At 38.0% G+C, this 11,451-nt stretch overlaps 1 protein-coding gene across 2 annotated transcripts in view; it reads left to right on the top strand.

The window, feature by feature from the left end:
- The first annotated feature begins 349 nt into the window (after window positions 1–349).
- The window catches only part of LOC120417916 (neuropeptide SIFamide receptor-like), a 248,126-nt gene continuing 237,024 nt past the window's right edge, over window positions 350–11,451 (top strand). The window contains exon 1 of one of the 2 annotated variants that reach the window (XM_052710835.1): window positions 350–1,319. In XM_052710835.1, coding sequence (XP_052566795.1) covers window positions 1,161–1,319 — 159 coding nt within the window. In that variant the 5' untranslated portion in view covers window positions 350–1,160. The remainder of the gene's footprint in view (window positions 1,320–11,451) is intronic. The other variant, XM_052710836.1, reaches the window with a different exon arrangement.

The following is an 11,451-nucleotide window of genomic DNA, read 5'->3' as shown; positions in this document are numbered from 1 at the left end:
GAAGCGAGTGAGTGAGTGAGTTATGAGCTTCCTCGTCGCCGTCGTGGCTCTTCGAAATTGCGCACGCAGTTGTAGGGCTGTTGAACTCTTCTTCCGGACTTCCTGGTTCGAGTTCAACAGTCGAACAGAGAGAGAGAGAGAGAGTGGGATTTTCACCGAGAGAGAGAGAGAGAGAGCGAAAAAGTGTGGGAGAGTCGAAGCCGAAGAGTTCGACGGTCCCGAAGCGTTGAACTCTTGGAGGCTTTTCCGGGAGCGCACCGTCCCGATGCAATTTTCCGACGGGGGATCAGGGGTGGGTTCAGGGAGATCTCTGGAGGAGAGAGGAGGACTCCCGGAGAGCGCGCGCGGAAAAGTTCTTGCAGACACACGGTTTAATTTTCCACACAGAATCAGGTTTTATTTTAGTTTGGCACCGTTATCGGAATGAAGCACAACAGCAGCAGCTAAGCAGCTGGGAACAACAACAATAAGGCACAAGTCCGTTCAAGTCCGGTTTGGACGGAAAGGGATAGACTGAGAGAGTGACAATTCGTTCGGTTATTTCTAATCTCATCGCAAGTATTCTTCATCTAATCAACTGTCATTGTTGGCGGAAGGAAATCGCGCGCGCGTTTTGGAAATCACCAGGAAAATTGTAGTTTGTAAGGGTTTTTTGGTCACCGGAAGTCCGAACCTTTTTGAGTGTAATTGTGAGCAAAGTTTGTAGCAAATAAAGGAAAAAATATATTAAATAATAAATAAAAGCATTTAAATCTAACCAGTGCAGTAAGTTATACCACAGAATATCCGCATAATCGTTACAAATAACCTCCGAAGATTGGTAGTTCTTAAGGTGCACCAAAACGGATTGTTTGGCCTGTCCCGAAAATGGGTCACTCGGCAAATCCCAGGGCTGGGGCAGAAAAGCAGCTTCGGCTGCAGTTTCCTGTAAGGTTCGAGTCTGTTTAGAGTCGAAAGTATTAAAGTTTCCCAGAAAATTCAAGTGAAAAGTGTGTTAGGAAAACCCCCCAACAAAAAATCCCCAAAAAAAACGAAGAAAATGGATACGGATTAGCTGCGACGACCAGACGTGTGCGAAATATAGGTCATTGAAACGGCCCCGTGGCAGTGTTGCCAGCTCGTTTTTGTTTTTCGGGTGGTGAGTGAGTGAAAGTGCAACGATGGAGCTGGGCGGTGAGGTGTTTACGATGGGGCTGGCCCTGAAGCTCCAGAAGATGCAGCCGCATCCGACGGATTTCGGGACCGAGTTCCGGCGGGAGAACTCGAACACGGGGGCCTCGGCGGCCTACACCAGCGGCGGCTGGAACGGCGGTGTGCAGGTCAGTTCCACTGGAGGGGAGGGTAGTTCATTTATTATTCTTGGTTTATTGATTCGAAAATAATGACGGTGGTGGCAGGTGGTGGTGGTGGTGAGGGGGGACACGTGGGAAGGTGGAAAAGGGGGCATCCAGGTGGAGGAGCAGGCAGCACGCGCGCTCGCAAATGAGTGTGGTCAGGATTGGACGCCCGAATGGGCTCACGAAAAGCAGGAAATGCAATTGGCAGCGTTGCCAGGAATTCGAGAAAAGTAATAATATGTTGATTGTTATCGTGCGAGTCGTTTTTAAGAGTAGAAATAAATTTAGTAACAACATTTTTTCAAAATGTGGAACGTCCTTATATGATTTTAAATAAACCTTGATTAGACATGAACTAGAACATGCAATGTAAACAATAACAAAAACTTTCTGTTTAGCTGACCATTAGGTTGTCGGGATCTTGAGTATCTATACTAATTATCTAAGCAAACTGCATCTGCTTGAAATCTCCATACAAAAACGGTCACGGTCACACTTGTCAATTGCAACAACCTACAGGGGAAACCTTGAAAGTTACCTAAAATGGTAACCTTGACTGAGTTTTGCCAAAATGCACGTGGGTAATTCTCTACCAACTCACACGAAATCGGGAAAAGTTGCTTCGACCCCTCTTCGATTTGCGTGAAACTTTGTCCTGAGGGGTATCTTTTGTCCCTGATCACGAATCCGAGGTCCGATTTTTGATACCTCGTGACGGAGGGGCGGTACGACCCCTTCCATTTTTGAACATGCGAAAAAAAGAGGTGTTTTTCAGTAATTTTTAGCCTGAAATTTTGTGTTAAAGAGACTTTTATGTAAAATTGTGCGCCCGATTTGATGTACTCAGAATTCCGAAAAACGTATTTTTCATCGAAAAAAACACTAAAAAAGTTTTTAAAACGCCATTTTCCGTTACTCGGCTGTAATTTTTTTTTGGAACAATTCATTTTATGGGAAACGTACTTTTCGAATCTTCATTGACCCAGTAGGATCATTTTTTCATTTAGCAAAAAAATAAAAAAGTATAAACATTGAAATTACAAGCCATGGTTTGATGAAAAAATTGAAAAAAGTGTTTTAAATATTATACACATTATACACTCAAACCCCGATGGTTTGACACCAACTGTTGTCAAACGAACGGGGTCACTTTTTAGTTTGACACCCCTTTTAACCCTCTACTGTCCAAATTTTTTTTTCGGTCATTTTGAGCAACTTTTGTTTTACGAAAAACTTTACTTCTCTTGTTTTATGTTTTTCTTGTTTCATTTTTAGTATTTTAATTTGAATTTATCTTGTTTAGTTTATGTTTGTTTTTGGTAGTATTTGGCCTACTCTACCACCTCCCATCATTACATTTTGCCTATCTAATTTTTTCATGTTTTTACAGTAACTTTTTCAATTTTTTGCATGTTTTTCAAATTTTCTCCTATAAAATGGAACCATTATCATATAAACTTTGAAAAATATTTACAACGGCCTTAAAGAATTGAAAAAATAAAAATAAGTTTAAAATTGTCTTTTCCTGATCCTGTTGCACCTACGTCAAAAACAACTTTAGATTGTTTACATTTTACTCTATGGTCTGACAGTCTTGGTCTGACGGATTTGGTCTGACAGCTCTATCATGGATTTTGGTCTGGACCAAACGAGGGATAGGACACAGCACCCTCTTGATTTTTGTATTTTGATTTCTGTATTTTTTTTAAGTCCTACTCCTTTAAAAAAATACAGAGTCCTCCAAACTAACAAAGAACACGGGAATACCAAATTTTGGTATTACTTGGGCAAATAACAGAGACCAAAATGTGCCCTTGGTTGCCCAGTAATAGATGGTAAAATACCATGAAATCATACCAAAGTCTTGTATGTGGAAGGGCACAACAATACCAAACCATGTTATTCCAAGGGTAAAATAATACCTCAAAATAAAACCATTTCAATACCAAGTTGAGGTCTTCTGGATTTTTGAACATTGCTTGAATACCAAAAATTGGTATTACCATGGTTTTATTTTTAGGTATTCCAGCGCCCTTGGAAAATCAAATTTTGGTATTCCTGTGGTCTTCGACATACATGATTTTGGTATGATTTCATGGTATTTTACCATCTATTACTGGGCAATAGGGTGCCCAGAATATGGGACTTTTTCTCCAAACCTCGCTCCACAAGCTGATTATTGTTTCTTAAGCTATTTTAGGACTCTGGGCCAAATATGAGCAAAATCGGTCAACATTTACCCATTGATACTCGAGGGTGAAGTTTGTATGGGAAAAATCGAAAAAATGTATGAAAAACCCAATTTTCTTACGGGTTTGTCTGTAGGGCGCGCTACTTCCATCCAAATATTCCCAAAAGTGAGATTCTTATTGAAAATTCAATGCTCTACAACTTTGTAGAACATACCAAAGCTGTAAAACTCAACCTAAAAAGTTATTAGCGATTTAAAAATGTCATTTTTGTATGAAAAACTTTTTTTTCACCAACTTTAGGCTCGAGTATCAATGGGTTAATCTCAACCAATTTGGCCCAAAATTTACACAGATGCTTAAAATAACTCAACAAACTGTTTTCCGCTTGTGGAGCAGGGGGTCATTTTTTCTGGGCACCCTACTGGGCAACCAAGGGCACATTTCGATCGCTGGTATTTGCACAAGAAATACCAAAATTTGGTATTTTCATACCATTTTTAGTGCAGCAGTTGCAGTTAGTGAAAAAACGGAAATGATCCATATGCAACAGCCAAATCTACTGACCTGATGATTCCATGTTGTTCTTAGTGATATTCTTCACCACATCGAATGCATTTGTCATTGATGAACGGCCTGTGCATGAAGTTCTTGAAGCTTCTGAAAAAAAACGAGATTGAAAAATAAATGTTATTAAAATGAAACTGGATTGAAATTCACCAAAATTCAATAATCTGTCGATTGACTCGTTAGTCAAAGTATTTGGTTATCCTGACTTAGAGAAATTTCAACGATTTTTAAAAAAAGTCTTAGCGGGTACATTAAAAAAAATTGTAAATCAGCTTTAACATTTTTGAGTTTCAAGTCATTTTAGCGCACAATTATTTATCTCGAAAAAATTTATAAAAAAAATCCCTTAGTTTCAGAGGAATTTGATGAAACACATGAAACAATACCAAAATAATACCAAAATGTGGCATTCTGACTTAGCAAATTTTCCACAATTTCAAGTCATTTCTTTGGGGGGTATATCAAAAATGTTTAAAATCAAGTTTGAAATTTCCGGTTTTCAATCAAAGCATTCGCTTTGAGACATCATTTTAGCGCAAAATTAATTATTTTGTCAAAATTTTCCCATAGCTTTAGAGGAATTTGATAAAATACTGTAATACCAAAAGAAAACCAAAATGTGGTGTTCGACCATTGACAAATTCTGCAATTTTGCAATATCAAAACAATACCTTAATTTGGTATGATACCACATTTTGCTCTTGCATAATCCTTAAGACAAAATTTAAAGGGCCCAGGAATACTAAAATTTAGTATTGATACCAGAGAAAGGTATTATTACGCATTTCCCAAGTTATTTACCCATGCTCGGGTACTTGAAAATCGCGTTTTAGACCAGTTTTGAGCATGCTGTATCTTTTGACAGGATCAAGATAGCACCATATTTGTTCGGGATAGTTTTTCAGAGAATTTTTTAATTTTATGTTTTTTGTGATGGTTTGAAAAAAATTGTAGAAAATAAAAATGATAAAAAAATCAAAATGTATAAAAGAAGGTAGAAAATCCCATACAAAATTAAAACGCAATGCGCAAAGCGTGAACGCAACCAATCGCTCCCAAATAATAGGGTGTTTTTGGAGGCCTAAAAGCATCCGAAAAACGAAACAATCACACCTGTTTATTTTGTTTGGCTCTTAGGGTGGTCCAAATAGAACTCTCCAGGTTACAAAAGAAAGACTAAAAGTTGCTTATTTTTTCGTAGACATAAACTGAATGTTTAGAAAAGAAAGATATTCTCCGTCAAATTGCATACAAGCTTTATGCATTGGTTTTAGTTGCAAAAATGTTTGACTCATTTTGCGGATTTTTTCTCTCAAAAATACAACGCCCTGCCATGCCCAAATACAAGCTTTTATGGACAATATTTGTACGGGATTGTTCAGGGAACATTAACCAATAACATGATGCACCAGACGATCAAATTTGTAGGACTTTAGTATGTTTATTACGAGCATTTCTAAATAATACCCAAATTGCCAAACAAAATAAAACGGGTCTAATGTTTCGGACATTAACTGCATTGTCAAATTTGATCCAAATCGGAGCACTTTTGAATTGGATAATGCTGGCTGACGTAGATTCGCTGCCAATTCAATTTAAAAAATGTCTCAACTACCCCATTTTCATAGTACTTTCAACTGGAGCGAATCGGGACTAGAATATGAACAGCAGTTTTTTGGGCACTTAAAAGCTTTCAAATTTTGTAAACGATGCATTTTTTTTAATGTTCAGTGTCTGTTCTATCCAAAACTGCAAAAATATTGTGCAATAACAATGTTAAAAAAGCTGTCCCAATTCGCCCCATGTGTCTCGTTGCACCCCAGAATGACGGTAGAAATAAGTGAAGAAACAGATTTTTTTAGTAAATTTTGTAAAATTTTGAGAAATCTACAAATGTTCCGAAATTTTACGATCTGGATTTGTAAAAAATCAGGATAACATTATTTCTTAATTTGCCTGAAAGGAAAGGCTGACTGTTGTAAAGCGACTTCGTTTTGTAAAACATATTTCAACGCCAAGCACCTACAAAATCGAATACAGCACCGTTCAAACCGTAAACATGCAATTTGAACGAATTCCGGTTCAAATTTTCCCTCCTGTATAGTTCCATCCTGGTGCACAATGTCGCTGGACGGACAAATTAGCGAGTCGTTCGCGCAGCAGCAGTTTCCACAGAATTTCATCATCACCTTAATCCGCAGCTGGAGTGTACCTGTCCTAACACAATGCAAGTGCTAAGACGAAGGCTTTTACGTTGTGCTTCGCCGGATTCGTGCAACCAACAGGATGAACCGCTCGTTGCTCGGCATTGTGTGTGTGGCACAACATTGGCTTCATAATCATAATCGGTAGCAGTGCTGGCAACACTGTCCAGTCACAGATAGACAGATGTAAATTTTCTGTGATTGTATCAAAAATTTAACGGCCAATTCTCCCTCGATAACAGATTGTTGAACTAGAATAATATTGCACTGTTCATTTCACTGTTTATTCAACATTGTCGGCACATTCTGAAAAATGGGCGTGGCCAACCATTCTATAAATAACCTTAGGTTTTCTTTGGGTTTTCTCGCTTTGTTACACAGATTTTATCGGGGAATAGATTATATAACTGATGCTCAACATACACATTCAACTTGACATTGCGTGTTGTTAGGTGGTGTAAATTTGTACGTGAGGAATTTAGAAATTAAATTATGAGCAATCCCAGCCCAAAAAAGGAATTTTGGTACTTTTTTCTCGACCCTCTCCGATTTCAATGAAACTTTGTAGACATGTTATCCTAGGCATATATAAGCCATTTTTGTGTGTAGCCAGTTACACTCGATAATGACATTTGAGAAGGGCGTAAGTGTTTTAAATATTTTTGTAATTCGTAGTTTAAATATTGCTGTATCTCGAAGCCTGAAATATTGCTGTAAGCTCGAACACTGAAAGAAAAAAACACTCCACCTTCATGAGATTTTTTGATTTTTAAGTTTAAAAGTCAAATTTGAAGGTGAGCCCACGATTTTTTTTCTTTCAATTTTTTTGTGAAAATAGCCTAAGATGTTACAAAAAGACTCACGAAAAATGCAGGATGGAGCAACTCACCTAAAAAAATACAAAAATCATTTACTGAAACTATTTTTTTCAAAAGTGCTATAAACATCCAAATTTTTAAAAAACCGAACATGAGAATCGGTTCTCCAGACAATCTTACATAAAAGTCTCCATATTGACCAATGCCCTAAGTCCAATCCTTGTGAAGTTACAGCGGTTTTAAAAAGAAAAATGTTGAAAAAATAGGTTTTTTGATGGTTTTTGGCAATTTCTATATGACAGACTTGATTTTTCAGTCTCGAAAATATTTTTACCGGAAAGCTCGTCCAATTTCCCATAAGTTTGTCTTTGACTTCATTTCAATTGGATGTATGGGCTTACAGAGAGGGTCGGGTACAACCGATTCCCTGTTTGACATGGAATTGCTCTTATGTGTATTTATTGAAGATTGCAATAGTTTTAATTGTTGACCGATTAATTTGTGAACATATTGCCGGTAAATGCTACTAAAATTATCAGCTTTACGTTCAGCGTTTTACGGTAATCATAATGACAGTTGAAACAGTTGGTTATAACAATATTTTATAGTGGAGTTATAAAAACTGACTTGAACAAACTTAATTCCAATGACAGCCTTTGTTGGAGTTAAGTTCTTTAGCTCACTGCTGGTATAACAAAGCTGACAGCAGCCTTCTTAATGACGCTTGGGTCAGCTTGTTTACTATGAAGCCCCTTGGAGAGATGTGGAAGAGCGCCTGGACCAGCCGCGGATATAACGACAAATCGTCGAAGTCATCGGATCGAATCTTGGGAAAGAGGACAAGCGTACCAAAATAGTTAAAGATACTATTATTATAGGTCTCGTCGTTGTTTGAAATACTAATAATTGTTTTCAATATAACTTTCTTTTCAATGTGCGCTTTGATTTGACAGCACAGCCGCAAACCACGCCCCCTTTTTTTTCGTTGAATCTTTTGTTAGATAGCACAGTGTTGTCAAAAACGTTTGTTCAACTTTCTCTGATAGTTTGCATTTTTTTTCTGGCAAGTTATACAACCCCATACAAACTTCAAGCGATTAGAGGGAGAGGTTCCCGTGGTCAGAAAAAGCTCAAATTTGGAATTTAGCCTAGTGATGGGCCTAGTCAGGGGGGGGGGGCCCAAGAAAGCCCGGATGAAATTCGTAAGATTTATAACTGCCAAAGATAACGTCATGATTCGAAATCTGGACACATAGAAGCGTATTATTTTTGTTATAGCTGGCAAAAAATCATGTAAAAAGTTGGAAATGTATACATTTCTGCAGAAATATCATCAGGATGTAGTATACAGACAGTTTTAAGGGAATGCATGCAAAATATGTCTTTTATAACAATTTTTCATCAGATTTTTAAAATTAAAATGACTTGTTGTGCTTCGAATCTCGGACACTGGTAAAAGCTGATTCGAAATTCGGACACTTTTGCTTCGAATTCCGGACACTCGATTTTACTTATGAATCGCGCAAATTTGGACTGAAATGTTAGTGAATGGCATTCTTTAGGTCTCAAATAACTTGTTACCATCAACACAATCGATATTTTATACAAAAAATTGTTAGAATTTAAGGAAATCAAAACCATAAATTTCTGCTTTGCCTTCCCGGTGCTTCAGATGCTTATGAAATATTTCAGTGAAATGTTTCACATTTTTGGACTTTGGTAAACTCATAATTTTATTTTATTTTGAGTCCGATTTGCGATGCCTTTCCGTCGGGTCGCAAGATTTTTCGCGTTCGTCGTCGGTGTGCAACATCAACAAAACCTTATCATACCATTTTAGCTCGATAAACATCGTAACTCGTCGTTCGCTTCGTTAATCAGTACCTCACTAAACATCAATCATTTAAAACTCGTAAAAACATCTCAACTTAAAAGGTACACTGTTAAATTCTTGATTCTTTAATTACAAATGATCTTAGTTCTATCTTACCACAGCCGGCTGTCTTAGATTAAACCATTTCATTTAAAATTTAACAACCGATAAACGGGAAATGACTCATCCACAGCATCCGAATATAACAAACAACTATGATTTTGGGTCGCATCATCATCTTCTATGATGAATCCTGACCAAACACCCTATCCTACTAACAAGTTTTCAGATTCCTGGCGCTTGTGGGGTGTAAGCACAGGGTAAACCAGCTGCCCTAGTAGCAACCTGCGCTAACTAACAATCCCGTCCCTTAAAATCGAGATCTACAAACTGACATGGCGGGCGCCGTTGGTGGCCTCGCAACTGATCTAGTTTTAGCAATCATGGTGTTTTATCTTTTCGGCGCATTCATACATGCTGTTGGTAAGGGAAAAAAAAATTGGGTCGTCGAAGCCTATAATCAGTAGTGCTGAAAGGATATTACGGTTCTGTTCAGCAACGGAGGGGCAACCATGGGTGGTCTCTAATGCTCGTGCTCATGCTCACTTATAATTTTATTTTATTGTTTTGGCATTAACTACAGTGTTCAAAAAACTTCAAATGAAAGTTGATGTAAAAATTCATCAAATAACACAGTTTTGACATTCATAATGCTACTTATATTCAAATAATTGATAAAACAAGATGAGGTGTCTGGGTTTCGAAGCGTCCGGGAATTCGAATCTTGACGTTATGAGAATTACCCAAAAGTATTTAAAACAATAAAAAATGTTAAAAAATAACATTCGATCTATGGATAAATACCAGTATTTCAACTGTCTGGCAACCAGGCGCCGTGTCATGTTTTGTAGTTGTGTGCCTCTGTTAGTATGATTTTGAGAGTAGTGGGAGTGAAAAGGTGCATTTGATGAATGTGCTGCACCGCATTTAATGTATGCCTTGCACACCTTGAATGGACAAATGTTTGATTGGAACAGTGTGTATGATGGTCGGTCGAGTTGTTGCCAGCCAGCCGGCAGTATTCGACGACGACGACCGTGACTGTGTGGCTTTCCTCCTCGGGGTTTGTGATGGCTTGCAGCAGGTCCTGGCTGGAATGGAATGCAATCCGGTGCTTTCTTTGGCCCATTTTCCTTGGCGACCCTCTCTTTGCGTCTCTGCTCCTGATGCGATTGAGGGAGGTGGTGGTGGATTTGCATTTATGACGAATGGGATCTTACCAGGGGAGTAGTGTTGACTTCTTGTGGGAAAATACAAAAAAAAGGTTTAGGAAAGAGCAATTCCAGCTCAAAACAGGATTATTTTCAGGTACTTTTTTACTTGACCCTTACCGATTTCAATGAAACTTTGCAGACATTAGTGTGGTCCAAATCCGGGCTTTTTCGGGGCTACCCCCTGAAATCAAAGATTATCCTATCACTAGGCTAAATTCCAAATTTAAGCTTATTCTGACCACGGGAACTCCTCCCTAAAAGCCCTTGAAGTTTTTATGGGAAAAATCGTCAAAATATATGGGCGAAATAACTATCCAAGGGAAATATACCCTTTCTATTCAAACACCTATCTTCGTCATATGAAGAGTTTGATGCTCGATAAAAGCTCCAAAAATACCATTTAGGCTATAAACTTACCAGCAACAGCACCGCCTCAAGTAAGCACGCAAATTCATGCAATTTACTGGCCAAAAAGATCAAATTTAATGCACTTTTGATTATAATTTCTATTTTGCGAGACCATTTCTCATCAATTTGGTGGCACACACATCCACAAGCAAGATGAGAGGTTAACTGCTTAACGAATCGCCATCAATATCTTTTCACTTGCGCTAACGATTTCAAAGCGCTTAAGATATAAAATTGCTTCCATCTACCGGCAACATGTTTTTTTGCACATTAGTTAGTCACTCACTTGATAAATAATCCCGAAAAATGTAAATAATTGGCAAGCGCCATCAAAAAATAAAAGCGCCAAGTCTTTTGACGTTTGAATTTTGATGACCCATTCCAATCGAAGGCTGAAGAAAACCGAGTGAGAAGCAAAAGCAAATAAAGAACAAAGGGTGGCCACCAACACCTGTTGGAGTGAGCCAGTGATGCCAGGAAATTTTCTCTATAAATTCTACTTTTCGTGAGTATTTTTTTTTTTTTTTTGTTAAAATCAAAGCATTTATTTTTTAATCATTCATAAATTTACATTTACATTTTATCGATATTTAGGCCATGGCCTCCGGTAATCTTCAGCAGTACCACTTGCACTAGTACTACTACTAGCTCCTGAACCATTGTTTGGCTTATTCAAAGCTACCAATAAATTTGGATTCCCTTGCTCCTCTTCCACGATGGTTTTCTTTTCCTTATCACTCTTCTTGTTCAGTTCCTCTAATCCATTTTGGCCTTTTCC

The sequence above is a fragment of the Culex pipiens genome, chromosome 3 (assembly GCF_016801865.2).
Source record: "Culex pipiens pallens isolate TS chromosome 3, TS_CPP_V2, whole genome shotgun sequence".
Taxonomy (NCBI): Eukaryota; Metazoa; Arthropoda; class Insecta; order Diptera; family Culicidae; genus Culex; species Culex pipiens.
The sequence above is the reverse complement of the archived record's forward strand: the minus strand, read 5'-3'. Positions and strand labels throughout refer to the sequence as shown.